This window comes from Canis aureus, chromosome 11 (genome assembly GCF_053574225.1).
Source record: "Canis aureus isolate CA01 chromosome 11, VMU_Caureus_v.1.0, whole genome shotgun sequence".
Taxonomy (NCBI): Eukaryota; Metazoa; Chordata; class Mammalia; order Carnivora; family Canidae; genus Canis; species Canis aureus.
The window spans coordinates 36,336,183-36,357,507 of NC_135621.1; the positions used below are offsets into that span (position 1 = coordinate 36,336,183).

At 42.0% G+C, this 21,325-nt stretch overlaps 1 protein-coding gene across 9 annotated transcripts in view; it reads left to right on the forward strand.

Annotated features, from left to right (window-relative positions):
* SLC41A2 (solute carrier family 41 member 2) overlaps positions 1-10,620 on the forward strand; it is a 124,471-nt gene extending 113,851 nt beyond the window's left edge. For 7 of the 9 annotated variants that reach the window (XM_077914805.1, XM_077914808.1, XM_077914803.1 and 4 more), the window contains one exon: positions 1,627-5,431. In XM_077914805.1, coding sequence (XP_077770931.1) covers positions 1,627-1,812 — 186 coding nt within the window. In that variant the 3' untranslated portion in view covers positions 1,813-5,431. Of the gene's footprint in view, positions 1-1,296; positions 1,336-1,626; positions 5,432-10,506 lie in introns of those variants that run through there. The other 2 variants (XM_077914809.1, XM_077914811.1) reach the window with 2 other exon arrangements.
* Positions 10,621-21,325: the final 10,705 nt, after the last annotated feature.

Consider the following 21,325-nt stretch of genomic DNA (forward strand, 5'->3'; position numbering starts at 1 on the left):
CGGGGTTTACATTCTTTGGCGGTTAGGGGTTCCGCATTCCTATATGAGCCGCATTCCTATGTGAGCTGGTTTCTGGTAGGGTGTGCTCAGCAGCTTGATTAGGGTGGGGGAGCACCTTAAGCAATAAGCAGGTTTTGTGGGGGTTATACATGAGATGGCAGGTGTAGCACAAAATGGAGTTAGTCGTGCTCTGCTTGTCCAGGGGTAGGGAATTTTTGTTAAATTTCTTGGGTCCTACAATACTAAAGAAGAAACAACCTCATGCAAAAGAAAATGGGGCTTAAAACACAGCCTCTCTCTGACAGATGTCCAGAGACATCTAAAGTTGACTCCTTTGGAATGGGTACATGTGTGTCTCTCTGTTTTGACAAGCCAATCTCCTCCCTGGTAAAGGTGTCAGAGCTAAACCACAGCACACAGTTTAGGACTCAAGGGAGATACCTCACCTCCATAGCCAACATGTCAGAACAGCAGAAGGTAACAGACCATTGGCATATACTCCTCCTGCACTTATCAAGTATTCCCACTGTCTAGGAGGCCACAAATTGTCATAGCAATGAAGCTCTTAAAATCTACTAGTAGCAGACATCTGATGAAAGCTTATTGTGTGCCCCCAACTGATCATTTAGTCTATTATTTTGTCTTCACAACATTCTCATGAAGGTAGGTGCCATTATTATCTCACATGTTCACTTGGAGAAATAGAATCTGAGAGGTTAAGTGATTTGCCTGCAGTCGGCTAGTAGGTGATGGAGAAGTGCTCACAGCCATGCCACTATTCTTGCCAAGTTGTCCAAAACCAGGGAACATTGACCTCTCTAACCCCAAATCCCTTTTTATTTATTTTTTATAAGGATTTTATTTATTTATTCCAAATCCCTTTTTAATACTGAAGGAGTTTGAGAGTTAGGGGATCCTCCTGCTCTTAATATCCAAAGAAAAAAAATATTTATCTGATCCCCAAATTCAAAGAATTATGATGGTCTTCATATTCCTGGTAGCCTAGAAAATACTTACATATATCACCTCAGTATTTGAATTGCCCTTTAAAATACTTCGACTCTGTGTCTGTATCTGTACATCTATCTATGGAGACAGGTCATTCCTCATTCCACCTCCCTTCTGGCTATTGTTCTTAGCATAGACTGAAATTTCCCTTGGCAACCCACCCATAGCCTTATAAGTAGTAAGTGAACAGTTGGTTCCCTTTCATTTCACTTGATGTACCTGCAATAGGAGAATTTATTCCTTATTTTAATTTTTATTTCCATCTTTATATGTCTTCCTTCTTCACAGGTTTATCATACAGAAAGAAGTTGAAACAAACAATGGTACAATACTGTTAAATATAAGGCTTATTGGGATTTGGGGGAAGCTTGAAGAAAATGAGAAGGTATATGTGAAAAGTTGAAGAAATATGTTATTAATTGTGGAGATACATGGTTTTTTTTCCTTGTGAAAAGAAAAGGCTCCTGGCAGTTATTTCTTTTTTCCAAGTGTAGTTCTTGACCTGGACACATGCTCTTCCTTTCAGAAGGCAATGGTGTAGACTTATGGCCTAGTGCGTCTTATGTTTACTGGGCCAAGAATGTCCAAACAACAGGAGTAATCTCTGGTGTTTTCTAGGTATTTACCTTGCTGTGGATTGCTGACTGGATGGTCCATCACTTCTGGAGAAAAGGAAAGGACCCAGATAGCTTCTCTATCCCCTATCTAACAGCATTGGGTGACCTGCTTGGGACAGCTTTGTTAGCCTTAAGTTTTCATTTTCTTTGGCTTATTGGAGATCGAGATGGAGACGTTGGAGACTAATAAATCCTACAAACTGTTCTCAAGTTCCAAGGAGGAAAACACAAGACAACTACTTATGACTCTTTCAAAAATCTTAAATCAGTAGTTTAACTTCTACCAGGGTAATCTTCAGTTGGCCCTGATTCAATTAAATGGCCTTAACATTTTTTTAAGGAATTTGTGTTAAAACCAGAATGAACAGTATTTGTGTTGCTTTTCATAGAATAAATGGTAATTTGACATAGATGTAGACACAAGCTTAAGCTCTGAAATTAATTAAATAGGAAAGAATACAGGATGTTTACAGTGAATAATTTAAAAACCACTGATGTAGCAGAGATGTGCTTTATTATTGTTTAACTTATAAAGCCAGGTTTGAGGAAACAGAGTTTTAGCCTGTCTTGTCTCATAGATGTGTTGTGCTGCAAATCCTACTATAAAATGAAAGGGACCCAAACCAAGCCTTTAATAGTTTTAACTATTAGTTTTTAACTAATAGTTTTAACATAGCAGGCATGTGTGTCAAGTTTTTTAACTTTATTTTTTGCCTAACAAAGCTAAACTCCATTCCCGAACACTCTTCCTCTGTGGCTCTGAAGGAAGCCCCAACACAATGCCCAGCCTCCTCTCTTGGCCTGGGCCAGGTTGGTCCCTCCTGCCCAAGCCCAGAAGTTACAGCACCTCTCAGGGGCAGGGGAGAGGCGGAGTGGGGAAGGGGGCTTCCTCATGTTTTCTTTCAAACAAAAAACACAATCTTATTTTTCTTTACAAAAGCAAAAAAAGGAAACCAAAAAAGATACCAACCTTTGAACTATTAAAAAAAAAAAAAAATCATGGCTGGCACCCCTCTCTGCTAGCTGAGGGTAAGTGATCAGTTACTAGCTCCCAGCCTGACCAAATATGTTATGCTGAGCATGAGATAAACTCACTTTCCTCTGTGCCAATGCTAATTTAATTTTAGTTCTGTAAGATCTTGGCAGGCTACCCTTTAAATACAGAATGACCTCAAGAGATCTTTAAAGAAAGCAGTGGGTCATTTTGATCATTGATTTGGTGAAAGAATTTTGATCTAAGAAGACTGAATACTTAAAACCAGAAGATAAGCTGAGCTGCATTTGTAGGGACAAGGTGTGAGAAATTGTGTGCGTGTGTGTGTGTGTGTGTGTGTGTGTGAGAGAGAGAGAGAGAGAGAGAGAGAGACAAAGAAGCAGCAAAGAGAAATGTTTGAAGGAGAGCTGAATCTTGGATCATTGATAGCAAAGATCATAGTGCTATTGAAATTTTAGCATTATGTAATTATCCTTAAACACATTTTATTGATATGCTTTTGTCATTTGGTCCACAAATTTTGCTACTCTCCATGATTTACTATTTATTACCTATATTATAATGATTAGATTTTCTTATTAAAAAACTACCATTTAATATAACCATGGTTTTCTTCTAAGATTTTGAATAAGTAAGTGATTCATTTGCTCTTCTAAAGAAGTATGTTGCATCTTTTAGGCTTACTGTTAAAAGAGAGGTTGGTGGGTTATTTCAATTATTGACCATGCCTGTCCATACCACCTATCTGCACAGGCTTATTTCTACATGGGACTCTATCACATAAGTGATATGCTATGTTTCCTATATATTTTTCTAAAACTCTGACCTATATTCTAAAATTTGACCAACACTTTACTTATTCAATAGTAAGCATTTTTATATCACGTACAGTTCATTTAAAAAATACAGTAGAACCTCTCAAGATCATCAGATACCTAATAGTTGAACTGGTAAAGGGAAAATATTCATTAACATTGATTTTTATGGTTTAAGTTGTGAGTTAGTGTTAACATTATGTAAATAGTACATTGTTATAAACATGTTGGAGGAAGTATTCCTATTACACTCTTTAAAGTGAGACTGTGGTGTAGAGTTATATATTTTTGCTTATTTTGAAACTTTAATTATTCCACTCTTCTGCCTTGTAATGAATCTTCCAAGGTAGAGAACTGAACTAATTATAGACTTTCTCCTTTGGAGAGTTATAATGTCAAATAGTGAACATTCTCTTAAAAGAAAGAACAATTAAGTCAATGAATATTTAGTTGCAAAGATTTTTTAATTTAAAAAATCCATAAAGAATCTCTTTGATTTTATCGTAAAGCATTTGTAAATTACTTACTTACATTTGGGCTGTATGATTCATAAACATTTCTATTTGCCGATAGATTTTTATCTGGATTTTTTTAAAGATTTTATTTATTTTCATGAGAGACACAGAGAGAGAGGCAGAGACATAGGCAGAGGGAGAAGCAGGCTCCACGCGAGGAGCCCATTATGGGACTCGATCCTGAATCCCAGGATCATGCCCTGACCAAAGGCAGACGCTCAACCGGTAAGCCACCCAGGCGTCCCTTATCTGGATTTATAACATAAAAAAGTACCCAGCAAATTACATTTTTAAAGCATTTACCATCATCTTTAGTGTATTACATATTCTGAAACACACTCAAATACACACCATCACATAGTACAACAGTACCTGTGAAATAAATCAGGTAGATATTCTTATCTGTATTTTTCAGCGTAAGAAACTGAAAAGCAGAGAAGTTACACTTTTAACATTGCCTGGGTGCAAAGTGCCCAAATCGTGACTAAAATCTGGGTCTCTGGTCTCCTGAGCCAGTTACTCTTTTTATGACCCCCGAGTGTATCAAGAGTACCTAACTAATGAACTGACAGGAAATAGGCTAGAGCATCAGAATTTTCTAAAGTAAAAGAATAGAATAATACTACATCTTTTAGGTCAGACAGGGAAGCCTCCACCATCTATCTCAATGGTAAGTGTAGCCAATTCTAAATTATTCATGTGCTTAAGACCAAGGAAAACAGATAAATGAAGACTTCAGAATAAAGAATAATGCCTGATTTCACTGAACATTTAGCGTCCACCACCTTCCCAGATTTAACATCATCTGTAGATGCTAATAAGTAACTAGCATAGCTGATTCGAGTTCTTTCTCCTTTCTGTTTTGGTACCCGATCTTGGTTACAGCAACAAAATGTCTAAAAGGCATGTCATAGGGAAAAATAAAGACATGGAAAAATCAGTTACTAATTAGCTCAATTTGCTTATAAAAGGGAAGTAGATTCCTTAAACTTTTTTTACTGGTTTTTTGAAAGCCCTTACATAAGTATGCAGCTAATAAGATGATTTATTTACCCACGAAATAATTTATTATCAGTCATATATAATGTAAATTGACAGTATTTATTTTTATACAATATAAAAATTCCTCTCCAAACTTCTTCCTTTCACTAATTTATCAGACACTTTATTTATATAGAGATCATCTTTTTAAAAACATATTTTTATTCTTGCTCACTAATCATTTTTTTTCCTTTAAAATATAAAGTTTAGAAGTTAATAAAATGGAAACTTATGGTAATGTCTCTTCTGGGAGACATCAAAAGTTCCACATCATACACTATCGGTGATATAGCCAAATGAAGTACATTTTATGAAGTCTTTCCGTAATTGGGCTTCCTTGCCTTATAATGTATCTGTGGTATAGTATACCCATTTATGATGGGCATCTGCTATCTTTGAATTGTTGTAAAGTCAAATAAGAATAAAATGTAAGAAATATGACCCAGCCTTGTTGTACTTCTTGGTAAACCAGGTAAACATCAAGCCCATGTAGAACTCACCTAGAAGAGACTGAAGTGACCTGTATATTTGTTGGATTGATGAGTGTGATAAACGAGGCTCTGACCACACCGTGACCTCCAAACCATTGCTTTACCACTTTATCACTGTTGAGCACTCTTCTCATTTTCCACTTAGATTCCTAGGTCCATCTGTCCACACATCCTCTCGCCTCCTCCATACTCACTGGTGGGCTCTGGGTAAGCCCAGCCCTCTGCCTCTGCTTCGCCTGCACTTGAGCAGCTAACTATGGTTCAAGAAGGACACATGACTGCTTGGACAGATCTTTGGCATCAAGTTAGCCCCCCAGTACCCAGCAGCTGCTATATTTTTCTAATCACTTCACTCTCTGGAGATCAGGCTTTTGTCTCTAATTCTGTACTGAAGTTATACCTGTCAAGGTCGCCAAGAGCCTCCCTGTTGCCAAATCCAGTGAGCAGTTGTAAGAATTCTTTTTTTTTTTTTAATTAAAGATTTTTTATTTATTCATTCATGAGAGACAGAGAGAGAGAGAGAGAGGCAGAGACACAGGCAGAGGGAGAAGCAGGCTCCATGCAGGGAGCGCGACATGGGACTCGATCCCGGGTCTCCAGGATCACGACCTGGGCCGAAGGGCGCTAAACTGCTGAGCCACCCAGGCTGCCCAAGAATTCTCATTTTATTCACTCTCTAAAAGTATTTGAAGGTCTCCTTCTTCCTTGAAATGCTTTCTTCACTTAGCTTCCAGAAAACTCTGCCTTTTGCTTTCCTTTTCTACATCCCTGAAAGCCCCTTTCTTTTTGCTGGATCAAGCTCCTCAATCTCCACATTTTGGGATGGCCCACAGTTCAGTTTTGATGACCTCTTCTTTAGATGGCCACACCCACCTCATTGTTTCAAATGCCATCTATTTGATTATTCCCAAAGGTATCCCTCCAGCCCAAGGCTCTCACCTGACTCCAGACCCATATGTCCACATGGCTGCTGGACAGCTCCACTCCAGCCACTGTGAGGTATCTCAAACATTTGAACAACACTGCCAACCACTTAACCCAACTGACACATGTAGACCACTATATCAAACAACCACAGAATACATGTGAAGGGTTAATCTCCTTAATATGTTAAGAACATCTATAAGCCAGGAAGAAAGAGACCAACACCCAATAGTAAAATAGCGAAAGATAATTCATAAAAAACACCCAGATAGATGCTCAGTACCAAACTAAAAGGAATGCTAATTAAAATCACACTGAGGGGGGCCTGGGTGGCTCAGTTGGTTGAGCCACTAACTCTTGGTTTCTGCTCAGGTCATGGTCTCAGGGTCGTGGGATGGAGTTCTGCATCGGGTTCCATGTTCAGTGGGGAGTCTACTTGAGGATTCTCTCCCTCTCTCTCTGTCCCTCCTCCTGCTCTTTTTCTCTCTAAAGTATTTGATCTTTTAAAAAAAATTACACTGAGATGCCATTTCTTACCTATCAAATTGACAAAAATTCAAGATCTAATAAAACATTCTCTTGGCAAGGTTATAGGGGAACATTTACCATGATAAATTGATAACAGCTCCATAGAGGGGAATCTGGCCCATATCTACCTAAATTCTAGGCACACTTATCATTTGATCCAGTAGTCCCACTATTACTACCATCATTAGACCCAGGCAAGTGAAGCCCCTGCCCTGGGCCCTCTGCCACATGCAGTGTTTCAGAAACTGGCCAGGAGGCCACATCTAAGTCACTGCCTATTTTTATAAATAAAGTTTTATTAGAATGCAGCCATGCCCAGTTGTTTACATACTGTGTCTGGCTGCTTTCCCTCTCCAGCAGTAGAACTGAGTAGCTATAAAAGAGACCAGATAGCCTGCAAAAGCCTATTTACTCTTTGACCTTTTTTACACAAAAAAATTGACCTACCCTGCTTTAGAGTGAATTCCTCAAGTTTTATTTCTGTCTCAGGTACCTGGGACTACCCAGGATCATCCGTGTCATCTGGGCGGTGTGCTTCAATCTGATCTAGTCCTACACAGGCCCTAGTTGCCAGAAGCACCTCACAGCTTTCTAAATCACTGCCCAATGCCTGGGACCAGCCGGGGATGAGAATGGACCCCCATTTCTGTTTTTTCTATTCAGGAAGAGCTCCTTGTATGGGTCAACTAGATGCCCCCAGGAAGTCAGAATCTGCCTATAGGGTAGTCCCCAAGGCTCTAGGACTGGCCCCAGCTCCAAGAAGGCAACATGGGGGGGAGGGGGTGGTCAATCACTCTCACTGGCCAGAACGACAATGGGCTGCAGGAATGATGCTGACATTGATTTGGAGCAACTCTGACATCAGACACAGGACAAGTTCAGAACCTAGACCACCGACAATCGACTCACAGCCAACCCTTGGACTTGAGCCTCAGCATTCCCTCTTTTGTCAGCATTCTGGCTATGGCATCACCTCTGGTCTAAGCCCTGAAGTGTGACAGGGTAATGGCAGGCATCCTTCACCCTGTGCCCTCACCACTTGCACCCAGGAAAGTCTCCTCAACCTCTTGCAGGTTCTGTGCCACTTGCCAAGCAGTCCTCTGGGGGTGACTGCTCCTTTTTCCTCTGATTTTTTTCAAGACCACTGCCCCACAACGTACCCTTTCAACTGATGTCCTGTCTTAGCTCCAGTTGATTTGATGATGCCATACTCTCCCAGGTCAATCTTAAATTGTAATGGATAAGGAAGAGCCATTCATCATGTGGATGGTACCATTCTTCTCAACCTGCTTCCAGACCCTCCCCCAGCCTCCCCACCGGTGACAGCGTGGGGGAGGCAGGATGACACTTGTTAATGATGGTAAGGCAAACCTTATTCAGGGCCATCGTGATAGGTACAGGGACCACTGTACCTGCAATGTATCTGCAATGAGATGTTGCAGTGGGGGAGAGAGGTGGGGCTCCATGCTGAGTACAGCATGGGCAAGTGGTATCTGTAGCTAAGGAGCAGGGTGGAGGTCAGTGAATGGAAAAACACTGAGAGGAAACATCACGGGTGAGGGGGATTCTGCTTCAGTGGACCTAACACGACTCTTGCTGAAGGCAGGCCAAGGTGATCAGACATCACCAGGGGGTGGGTGGAGGATGAGGGGCCCCACCAGATAGTGAGGTTTGATCAGACCTCAAAGGTGGGGAGTTCTGGTTAAACTGATTTAGCAGGGTTCTTGCTGAAACCAGACTTTATAAGGAAGTTAACAGATGGGCCTAGGAGAAGTTTCAGGAGCCTTACTAGAGTTCGAATCTTTGGGTGTTGTAAACAGCATCAAATAAATGGTATCAGGGGACTGCAGAGGCCACAAAAGCTGTATAGGTGCACCTCAGAACCCTACAGGCTCGGTTCAGGACCATAGCAATAAAGCAGATATTGCAATAAAGCGAGTCAAATGAGTTTTTTAAAAATCTCCTAGTGGGATCCCTGTGTGGCTTAGCGGTTTAGTGCCTGCCTTCAGCCCAGGGTGTGATCCTGGGGTCCCAGGATCGAGTCCCATATTGGGCTCCCTGCATGGAGCCTGCTTCTCCCGCTGGCCTGTGTCTCTGCCTCTCTCTCTCTCTTTCATGAATAAATAAATAAATAAAAATCTTTTAAAAATAAAAATAAATAAGAAATAAATAAAAATCTCCTAGTCAGCATTCTGACTATGGCATCACCTCTGGTCTAGAGCCCTGAAGTGTGAAATCTATGGAAGTTATGTTTATACTATATTCTATTAAGTCTGCAATAGCATTATGTCCTAAAAAGGAACAATATATAGGGGCACCTGGGTGGCTCAGTCAGTTAAGTGGACAACTCTTGGTTTCAGCTCTGGTCATGATCTCACGGGTCATGAGATCGAGCCCTGCATTGGGCTCCATGCTGGGCATGGGATCTGCTTGTCCCTCTCCCTCTACTCCTCCCCCTACTCTTTTGCTCTCTCAAATAAAGAGATAAATCCTTTAAAAAAAAAGAACCACAATGTATATACCTTAATTTAAAAATACTTTATATTGCCAAAAAAGATAACCAACGTCTGAGCTTTAAGCAAACTTTAATCTTTTTTTTGCTGGTGGAGGATCGTGCCTCGACATTGATGGCTACTGACTGAGCAGGATGCTGGCAGCTGAAGGTGGGGGTGGCTGTGGTGATTTCTTAAAATAAGACAATGATGTTTGTCATACTGATTTACCCTTCCATTCACAAATGACTTCTCTGTAGCATGTGATGCTCTTTGACAGCATTTTACCCACAGTAGGACTTCTTTCAAAATTGGAGTCAATCCTCTCAAACTTGCCTCTGCTTCATCAACTAAGTTTCTGTAATTTTCCCAATCCTTTGTTGTCATTTCAATGGTCTACAACATCTTCACCAGGAGTACATTGCATCTCAAGCAACCACTTTCTTTGCTTGTCCACAAGAAGCAAGTCCTCATCCATCTATTAAAAGCAAGTCCCATGAGATTGAAGCAATTGAGATATGATAATTGAAAAGTTTGAAATGTGACACAAAGGCAGGAAGTGAGTGAATGCTGTGGGAAAAATGGTGCCAGTAGACTTACTCAATGCAGGGTTACCACAGACCTTCAATTTGTAGAAAGCACAATATCTGGGAGGCACAAAAAAATGAAGTGCACACTAAAGGTATGCCTGTAAATGGATTCAGTCTATATTCAGTCTTGTATTCCAGGAACGACTCTGAGCCCAGGGTTGGGCAGATAGTAAAGTCCCACCTGGGTTGAACCTGCTTCATTGTGATGGTTAAACTAAAGACTTTAAAGGTGATTTAAAAAAATAAAATAAAATAAAAATAAAGGTGATTTCCTTTTTAATTCCCAAAGGTAGTAGTCAAGTAGCTTTGGTATGAAGGTCTCCTTCAACTTAGTTCTACTCTTCTTGATGAACCAACCAATTGTTGATTCTCATATTAGCTTAGAGCATTACCATCATCATACACATAGCATGAATGTGTGTGTGCACACAAGTGTGTGCCTGTGTGCATGTGTGTGCAGTTCTGGATATGATGCTATGATTTGATTTCAGGGGTCGACAACATCACCGGGAGCACCAGGAGCACCAGGAGCTATAAGAAGCTATAAGAAGGTGGCTTATACCTACTACTGCCTAGGATTTGTTAAGTAGTTCCTCTAGAAAGGACATCATTTGAATAGGAGACTTTGTTACTGTCGCTATGAATATTCATTATACATTCATTGCAAAGTGGTTTTAAAAAATTATGACTTGTGTTTTGATTCTCTAGTGCCTTAATGGTTTCTGCTAATAGCATATCAGAAGTTGAATATAACAAAACGTGAGATGCCTCATTATAGAGTGAGTAGCTCATGATAGATGCTAATTGGGTTTGGCATAATCTTGTGATTTCATATGGCTTAATATTAAAGAGACAGGTTTCTAGGCCCCAATGAAAGCTGATCTAGACCATAAGTGGAGTTAACAAGTTTTTATTAAGTGCCAGATTGAAGCCACTCCTGCTCTCAGCCCTGAAGAGAATCCAAAGGATGAAATGAGGCTTTTGTGGTTCATGGCAAATGATCCGTGAGAGGAAGAGGATCCACACTTGAGAAAACTAATAACAGTTTTTGATAAGAGTAAAAACTGCAAACTAACTTTCCAACAATAGAGAAATGGTTAAAAAAATATGGTACGCAATTTGCAAAATGTATGTAAAATATATAATCATTGTGTACAATCATATTTTCCAAAAACATTTAATGACAACGGGGGAAATTCTCACAACATAAGTGCAAAAAATCAAGACATATGCAGGTTGATCTTATTTACTGTGGACTGGCTTCCACCACCCCTCACCCGGGGACTGGGGAGAAACAAAGCCACTGGGGTTTTATCAATATTCCTGCTAACTTAACACAAGGAAATGAAAGACCCCCGCACGGGGAGAAGTCAATACCTCAGGGAGGAAAGGGTTCTCACAAAGGTCAGGTCTATAATTTCAGATGTTATTTTTAGGAAAACAAGTCAGAAGTGAACTGTATCCAACCCCCTCCCCAGGGGCCCCATGTCAGCACCCCATCCCCTGAACCCGGAGCTCACTGCTGCCCCCACTGGGGTCGGCAGAAACTGCGAGAAGAGCTGCCCCCCTCCTCCGTGTCCCCAGAAGGCAGCTGTGTGGTTTGCAGGAGCCACAGGACCCGTGACGGGTACCGACCCAGCGTGGAGCGCCAGTGTGCTCAAGGGCAAGGACAAGTGGAAAACCGAGGCGAGAGGGAGGAAGGGGCAGGATTCGGTGTGTGAAGTCCGCCTGTCGCCCATGGCCGGGACTCACATGCCCCAGTGCCACGGGTCCTGCAACTGGGCTGCTGTCGTGGGCCGTGCTATCGTGGGCCGCGCTGTGGTGGGACGCGGTGTCGTGGGCCATGCTATCGTGGACTGTGCTGTGGTGGGCTGCGGTGTCCTAGGCTGTGCTGTGGTGGGCCGTGGTGTCGTGGGCTGTGATGTGGGCCATGCTGTCCGGGCTGCGATGTCGTGGGTCTGCTGTCATGGGCTGGGCCCTCCTTCCCGACCTAGTGCAGGAGGCCAGAGCGTGCAGCACACAGGAAGGCAGCCACGCCAGTTACCAGCCTCTCCAGCGGCCTGATTGAGAATTACTTTGTAGCCACCCCTGAATTGTCCCTTAAGTGGCCTCTAATCTTCTCTGGGGCAGGGGACCTGCTCAGGGAAGGGCTCGGTGCACAGCCTAGCCCCCCGTCCTAACCTGAGCAAACCGCAGCAGCCCTCTCCCTGTACAGGTAGCATCCAGGGAAGGCCCCAACTTGCTGGGATGCAGGAAGGGACCGAAGTGAGCAGGAGCCACCACGGGACCTGCAGCGCCTTTGAACTGGGGGATAGGGCACAGGGTGGCGGTGGGGAAGAGGGATGAGCAATATATGTGTGATCTGTAACTGTACATTTTTAAGAAATTGGAAGTAAGCACCAAAATAACATCAGTTATCTTCTGGTGAGATTTTAGATGATTTTCTTTTCTATTTGTGCTTCTCTGCATTTCTAAAATCTTCTGCATCAAACATGTATTGTTCTTTTTGTTGTTGTTTAAAGCTATATGTCCTACCAAAAAAGCAAACTTGGCCTTCCACAGTATGTTCTAAATGGGGTTTTCAAGTGAAATTTGCTGGTGTAGTGTTTACTTGGCTCTAGCAGTTATGACAGAGTGTCTCTGTGCGGGCGGTGTCTCATCACCCAGGCTACCAGCTGTCACTATCATCAGTGCTCACATTATGCTGATTGTCATCATCACAGGATAGCAACTTAAGGATTTTTCTGTATTCTTTTAAGGTGAGCAACTGATATGGCCAGGAACACACAGGACAGGAGCTCTTCACTTTCTTGACCTTCAAAACCTCTATCAGAGGGATGCCTGGTGGGCTTAGTGGTTGAGCATCTGCCTTGGGCTCAGGGAGTGATCCCAGGGTCCTGGGATTGAGTCCTGCATCAGGCTCCCCGTTCTCCCTCTGCTTATGTCTCTGCCTCTCTCTGTGTCGCTCATGAATAAATAAATAAAATCTTAAAAATAAAAAACCCTCTGTCAGACATATATTGGGCAAAATCTATTCTCATTTTATGAGTGTTACGTACTGTGATAACTCCTTAAGCCCTAGTGCAACAAAATACATTAAACACAACTTTAGTTCCTAGGTTGCATCCTGCTCTTGATTAGATTATTGGAGTGTGCAGCCTTTGACCCAGTCGATCAATCTCACCTCTGTGGGAATGCACCATCAGAAGTAACATGGTCCCTCAAGCCTATTAACAACAAGTACCCACAAAAGTAAAGGGTTAAAAGTATGGCCATTTGGAGCCCATTTAGTTGGGCAAATGGAAATGACTTTAGCTGGAAGAGATCTTGGCCTCTGAAGCTACAAGCTCAAATCACAAATGTTCTCCTTTGGTCACCTTTGTGAAGGAGAATCGCAGGTAGAGTTCATTTTGAGTTTTAATTCAAAGATATTATGAAGCATTTCACATGAGGAAGAAATTTAGTCTTCTTGGTCATTTATCCAGAAGGCTGAATAATTTCAGGGCAGAGGAAAATGTGGTCAGGGGCCTCCGAGTAATCAGCACGTTAACCATCCTGCAGAAATGTAAAACTCTTCTGTGTGGGTTAATAGGTACAATTAACACCAAAATTAGATACCATATGTAAGTAATTGAGGTTATTTAATACAACTGTTGACTCAATACGTCTCTGGACCGTGGAGCAGGTAGTCTCGGAATTTATTAGAGTGTAATTAGTGAGACTTTATTGGATTCCACCGTCGGCTCCAGAGCAGATTTGTATGGCGCACAGCTTGGTAGGTGGGTGTCTGAGAAAGCCTGCGTGGCCGTCGTTTCCACATTCGGTTTGAAGTGGGTACGGATGTATTTTCAGATGCAGATTCCGTTCATCAAACGGAATGATGATCAATCAATTGGTGGTCATCAATCATCTGACCTTAATCTCATCCTACCCCCTCTGCCCAACCCCCTCCACCTCTCTCCCGTCCTTAGGGGCTCCCCTTATCACTACCCCCTGTGAGCTTTTCTGCCCAATCCTCAAGCTCCTTCCTCCTTCTCCTGTCACGCTTCGCTTCGACAGTGGTGTTTGCTGGCGTCGGGGCTGGCCTCGTGGTTCCCACCTTCTCAGCTGAGCTCACTTCTGTTCCTCCTCCACGGCTGACTCCCATCTATCCCTGGACAAAAAAAAAAAAAAAAGGAAAAAGAAATCATTTATCGAGCTAAGAGGAGCCTGAGGGAGGTGAGCCCATGGTAGACAGGAGAAGGAGGAATATTTGACTCTAGGAGGAGGGCAGTTGCTGTAAAAAGCTTTCCTGAAATCTAATCAGATTGAACTTTCGAGCAAAGGTTTTCAATGCTAGCCACCATCAGAATCACCTGGGAAGCTTGTATAAACCACTGCCAGCTGGTTCCCCACCCAGAGATTCTGACTGAACTGCGTGGAGGTGGGGCCCAGGGATCCCAACATTTTCACAGCATCCAGGGGATTTTTTTTTTTTTAAAGATTGTATTTATTTGTTTGAGTGAGACAGAGCACAAGCAGGGGGAAGAGCAAAGGGAGAGGAAGAAGCCGGCTCCCCACTGAGCAGGGAGCCACATGTGGGCCTCCATGCCAGGACCCCGAGAGCATGGCCTGAGCCGAAGGCAGACGCTTAACCAACTGAGCCACCCAGGTGCCCCGACATCCAGGGGATTCTAAAAGGACACCCAGGTTAAGAACTCCTCAAGAGCAGACTTTTTCATACTTTGATGTGCAGGTAAATCACCAGAGTGGGGTGTCAGGGGAGTTCCATTGCAGTGAAGATTTTGGTTCATTAGGTTTGGGGTGAAGCCTGACATTTTACATTCCTAAAAAGTTCCCAGGGGCTGCTGCTGCTGCTGGTCCCTGGATGACACTGTGAGAAAACGTTCTGCATCCCCAGAGAGGCTGAGATAAAGCCCAGGGGCTGACAGACTAGGTCTGTGCAGAAGAGGATGACAGGGAAGATGGTAAGGACGGTTGGCACGCAGGCTAAATCGAATTCAGGTTTCCCCAGATCTCACCAGCCCCTGAGTACAAGTGACATCTCCTGTTGACAATGTGTTCACAGCTCACACTCAAAGGGCTCCTGCTCACCCCTCAGTTTGCGATCAGAGCCTCCAGCTCCCTCCTTAAGGCTCACTCAGTGATTTCTAGGTTTCCCTGGGGGGCAGGGGGGGTCTCTCCACCTCAACCACAGCCTGTCGGGATCTCCTGGTTCTTGCTCCAAGCTCGGGACTCCTCCTGGGGAGGGCTGCTGCTGCTGCTGTAGGTGCCAGGCCCTGCCGGGGACCTCGCCGGGGCCCCAGGGAAGGCGCGGTCTCCCGGCGCCGGCTAGCGGGGAGCAGGCAGCGTCTACACTGGTCGCATGAGATTGCTGCGCAGGTGCCTCAGGCTTAGCTCGCTTCCCCGGGCATCTGCCCACATCTCTTCTGAAATGGCATCAAGATCCTCCCTGCAGCTCCTCTCCAGGCCTAATCCACGGGCTGGCAAAGACACAGATATCACCTCTGTCTTGGCAAAGAGGAAGAATGTAAATTGGCTCCAACAGAAAAATCTGTCTTGTGGAATTGAGCTCCTTGCCCGAAGAAGCATTGACATCGTCGCAGGATGGCCACGCTCCTGGATGTGGTGGGCCCGGGGTTCCGGACTTCCCCGATTTTCTGACCTGGAGCATCACCCGTTTTGGACTGTTTCAAGATGCATGTGGAAATGGAAACAAGCAATGAGACATTTAAACAATATTGAATTAAACCATTAAAATTCAAACACTCTGGGGCTCCAGGCTGGCTCCCCATCCCCACGCTCCTGCTCTTGGTGAGCAATTCGGACTCTGTGTCTTGCAGCTCTAAACTATGCTTCTACCTCGGCTTCACAGTTTCTTGGTTTTAAGCAACTTTTTTATTAACAGCCTATGTGAAAAATGTATGGTTTGATTCACTTACACCATTCAGTCTCCAGCCCCCTCCTCCTGATTTTGTTGGTTGTTTTTTAACCACTGGTTCTTATTTTGGTTACTTTTAAAACTCAGGTAATATGCATAAACTTTTGTTTCTTGATTCTTAATCTTTAGATATTGGGTTTTTTGCACCTACCAATGTGTAAGATCAGGCCCCTGACACCCTTGCATATTTTCTTTCTTTCTTCAAGTCCTGTTAACTGGGTTATTTTATCAAGCTTGTCTACACAGCATCAAAAGTTCAGAAATAGCCGAAGTAAAACCAGCAAATCACTGAAGTAGTAATTAGTAAAAATGTATTGTGCACACAGCAAAAAAGACAGTTTGCAAACCAGAGCATGCAAACTGAAACACAGAATGAGGCTGGGGGTGGGGGAGGATGTGGTTATAAAGCAGCTTATGTAATGAGAAAGCAGTGACTGTTCATTCTTCACAGTGATTGTTTGCAATATTAGAATTTTCTCAAATGACCGGGAACTGGCCAGTTAGTTAGCTCATATCCACTAGGAAAGCAGTTTAACTTTTGCTCATGATTTCCAGAGTCATAAGTGAGAAATAACCCAGGTCAAGTTAGCCTTGCAAAATAAGCTACATTAAGCTTTGCTTGTATGACTAAACGGATTTCATCTGGTCAGGGAATTTTTAAGGCTGGTCTTTGCTTGTTTTTGATTTTAACAGGGGAAAGCAGAGTTTAGAAAGTTATGTTTAAATAAACAGTGTTTAATGAAGGACCAGGGCAGGTTGACTGGATGCGCAGAATAGGAAATCTATTTTATGGCAGGCATGCCTCTCCCAGGGGAGATCCCAAGAGTCAAGGGCAAATCGATTCTCTTCCCTTAAATGCCATCAAATCCTGAACCATTTATGTCACTGAGACCTTTAGTGTCACTGAAAAGGAACCCTGGATATGTTTAGTTTGTTTTACTTTGGGAATGAATACTCCGGCGCAGTTTTTCCTCCCTGGTGTTTTAAAATTATCTTCTTCCTTGGTGATAGAGAAAAAAATTACCCTATCGTTTATATCTTCCAGCTGTTTAATGCATTTTGAGTGTGTCCATATACACTGACTTCTCTCTAGGATGATTTGCATAGAAATTATCCCAGGATTACTTTTCATTACCCTCTTTAGTTAGCTTCCCCGTTCTTGAGGCTTATTGTCTTTCTTCAATTTATTTTTCCTTTTGCTGCTGTGGATCTCTTAAATTACATTTTCAAAAAAAAAAGTCTAGAGGTGTTTGCATGTCTGAAAATGTATTCTCCCCTAGTATCTGATTAATGTTTTGAATTAATGTTAATTCTACATTTAAAATCCTTTTCCTCCAGAACTCTTAAGACATTTCTCTACTGCCATCTAGCATTTAAGCGTCACTGAAAAGGAAGCAGCAGTCCCCAGTACTAAGCCAGACTGCTCGCTTGGAGTCCAGGTCTGCCACCTGCTAGCTGTGTGACCATGGGTAAGTTTCTCAGTATTTTCATCCAAAAAATGATGATGGTGATAACTCAAAGGACTAAATAGTGAGGATTAAATTAGTTAGCTAAGATATATAAGGTGAAGCAGCTGCTTGCACATAGTAAGCCCTATAAAAATGTTAGCTCCTTGAAAAAAATCAATTTTATGATCATTATCGTCTTGCTTTCATCCTGGGTGTTCTGAAGGGTCATTATACTATTGCTGTGTGCATCTTATACTTGGTGAACTTGGTACTTGGAAGACCCTTTCAAGTATCTTCCTTTAGTTCTGGGAATTAAAAAAATTTTTTTAAATAATTTTATGTCTCCACTTTGTCTCTTTTCTCTTTCTCAGGTGTCTTGGTTAAATGTAAATCCCTTTGGATTAAGATGATGTGTTTATATTTTTTTTCTTTTTTTCCAACTTCCTTTTTTTTTTTTTTTTGTCTTTTCTATATTCTGGGAGATTTTCTCATCTGTTTCTTCCACCTGATTACATCCTAAATTTCTACATTCATGTCTTTAATTATCACAGATGGTTTCTTGTTCTGTGCTTCTTTTGGTTCTCTCTGGAGTTTTTAATGTATGTAATAAATATCTATATCTTTTTGTGGCACTTAGATTTGTTTTATGATGTACAATTTCTGCTAGATTATCTCCATTCCTTCCAAAATGCAATGGCCCATAGTCCTTTATAGACACCTCACTTCTTTAAAAAAAAAAAAACAAAAAAAAATAACTTTATTTATTTATTTGAGAGAGAAAGAGAACACAAACAGGGGGAGGGGCAGATGGAGAAGGAGGCTCCCCACTGAGCAGGGAGCCTGATGTGGGGCTCGATTGTGACCAGAGATTGTGACCTGAGCTGAAATCAGAAGCTTAACCAAGACACCCAGGCACCTGATGCCTCACCTCTTTTGAACAGTCTCCTTATATTTTAATCCTTTTCTATGATATTAATTTCACCCTCCCATAATTGACATTTTAATTTTCATATTTATTTATTTACTTATTTTACCATGAAATAGTTTATTGTAGGGTGGCTTTGAGGGATAAATGGAAGGTAAGTAAAAATTTGCCAGGTAAGGCTGAAGGTGTTCCAGGTTGGGGCACATACTGCATATTTTCCTGTTGTGGTATTTATGTTTAGCTGTGGTTTTTCTGTATCGTTTTCAAAAAGCAATACTGTATCTTAGCCCCTGCCCTTCTGGTCCTTACGGCCCCCTCCCCTCCCAGCCAGTACCAGTGTTTCCTGTCTTGCAGAGATGTCTTCCAGGTGAAAATAAGGTGTCATGTACTTGATAACTAAACAGCCTGGCCAACTCAGGACTACATGAATTGGATATGCAGTGATAACATTCTGCTGAGTACTTTAATTAAAGCACATACTGATAAACTGATAAACATCCGAAATGAAAGTATTCTAATGATATTATTGTATCAACAATATGATTTGAAGTCAAACAGAATGCCTCCTGCCAAGGCCACTCCTTGGTAGGGGAAAAGCAAAATATTCACCCATCCAGCATAAAGGCCTCACTAAATAAAAAGTGTACTCCCCACTCACATCCCAACAGTCTGAGCCTTTGTTTTTTAATGTGGACAAACATTTAATTAATAAATACATAACCCTCAAATGTGAAGAGAGAGAAAAAAGCTTACAATTTACAACTAAAATTATAAATATACTAATATTTCTAAGCTAAACAAGTATTTATGGGTTTGGTTTTGTTTTATTTTAAAGATTCTATTTATTCATGAGAGACACAGAGAGAGAGGCAGAGACACAGGCAGAAGGAGAAGCAGCCTCCATGCAGGGAGCCCGATGTGGGACTCCAGGATCATGCCCCGAGCCAAAGGCAGATGCCCAACTACTGAGCCTCCCAGGCATCCCAAGTATTTATTTATTAAGTCAAACTATAGTTCAATTAAACAAAAATAAGGTATTTCTTTATTTCTGGAGCACTGATTATTTGTTCCATTTAGAAACTATTTAAGGTAATACAAAATGAATTTTGTAACTTCCGAAAATATCAACAAGTAACTCAACTTGCTAAGATCAGGCCTGATTCAATGTCTTTCATTTTTTTGTTGTTGTTTTTCTTTTTTGCATTTTATTTAAATACAATTTGCCAACATATAGTCTAACACCCAGTGCTCATCCCATCAAGTGCCCTCCTCAGTGCCCGTCACCCAGTTACCCCATCCTCCCGCCCACCTCCCCTTCTGCGCCCCTTTGTTTGTTTCCCAGAGTTAGGAGTCTCTCATGGTTTGTCTCCCTCTCTAATTTTTCCCACTCAGTTCTCCTCCTTTACCCTATAATCCCTTTCACTATTTCTTATATTCCCCGTATGACTGAAACCATATGACGACTGTCTTTCTCTGATTGACTTACTTCACTCAGCATCATACCCTCCAGTTCCATCCACGTACCATAATTGACATTTTTTTAAAAAATCACATTTTTGCTACTCCTTGTAACTAGGACATAGACTTTGTTTCTGCCAATCAGAATACAATCTTTTGAGAAATTTGATTCTAAAGTTAGTTATTTTGCCACTGTGCAGAGACAGAGGCAACATTTCTCTGGGGTCTGCAGTGGGACCACAGCAGCTCCCTTTCCAGATTAGGTACCCAGTATGGTTCTGGGAGATGTTCCTAGAGACTCAGCACAGAGTTGTTTCCTCCACTCCTTTAAAAGATTGTCTGAGATGCCTAACACCCAATAATAAGTGCTTCCCTGATAATGACTTTCTAAACAGATTTATCCCATATATTCCAGATTTTTTTTTTTCAAACTGCTCATATGGCCTTGCCATATGGACATTCAATGAACCCACCTCTTGGTATTCATGTCCTTGTGTAATCCTCTTTCACCGAGTGTGGGCAGCCTGGGCATATTGGCTCACTTCTAATCATTTGAATATGGCAGGCATAATGGAATGTCACCTCCTGGATTACATAAGAAAAAGAGCATAGCTTCTATTTTGGGTGCTCACTCTCTCTGGCTCATTCTTGGATCATTTACCCTGGGGAAAAAGTCAACTGCTGCATCCTAAGCCAGCCCTGTGAGAGGCCTGCGTGGCAAGATTCCAAGGTCTACAAAAATCCATGTGAGTGAGCAAGAAAATAGATCCCCTTGCTCTCATTTGAGCTTTTAAATGAGACCCAGCCAGTAGCTTGACAGTAATCTCATGAGAAACCTTAGCTAGAGGCCCCAGCTGAACAGCACCTGGTATCTGACTCACAGAGACCATGAGCTGATAAATGTTGGGTGTTTGATGGCATTTTTCAGAACTAGAACAAATAAACCTAAAATTTGTCTGGAACCACAAAAGACCCTGAGTAGCCAAAGCAATCTTGAAAAAACAAAACTGGAGGCATCATAATCCCACATTTCAAGATATACAACAAAACTATAGTAATCAAGACAGTGCAGTACTGGCACAAACCTAGAGAGATCAATAGAACAGAATGGAGAGCCCAGGAACAAACCCATGATATATTTTTTTAAAGATTTATTTATTTATTCATGAGAGACACAGAGAGTCAGAGACACAGGCAGAAGGAGAAGCAGGTTCCCTGAGGGAAGCCAATTGTGGGACTCGATCCAGGACCCCAGGATCACACCCTGAGCTGAAGGCAGATGCTCCACTGCTGAGCCACCTAGGCGCTCCCAAACCCACACTTATATGGTCAGTTAATCTATGAAAAAGGATACAAGAATATACAATGGCAAAATGTCTTTTCAATAAATGGTTTTGGGAAAACTGGACAGCTACATGCAAAAGAATAAAACTGGGTCAATTTTTCACACCAGACAGAAAAAATAAACTCAAAATGGATTAAAGATCTAAGTGTGAGAACTGAGACCATAAAAACCCTACAACAGAGCACAGACAGTA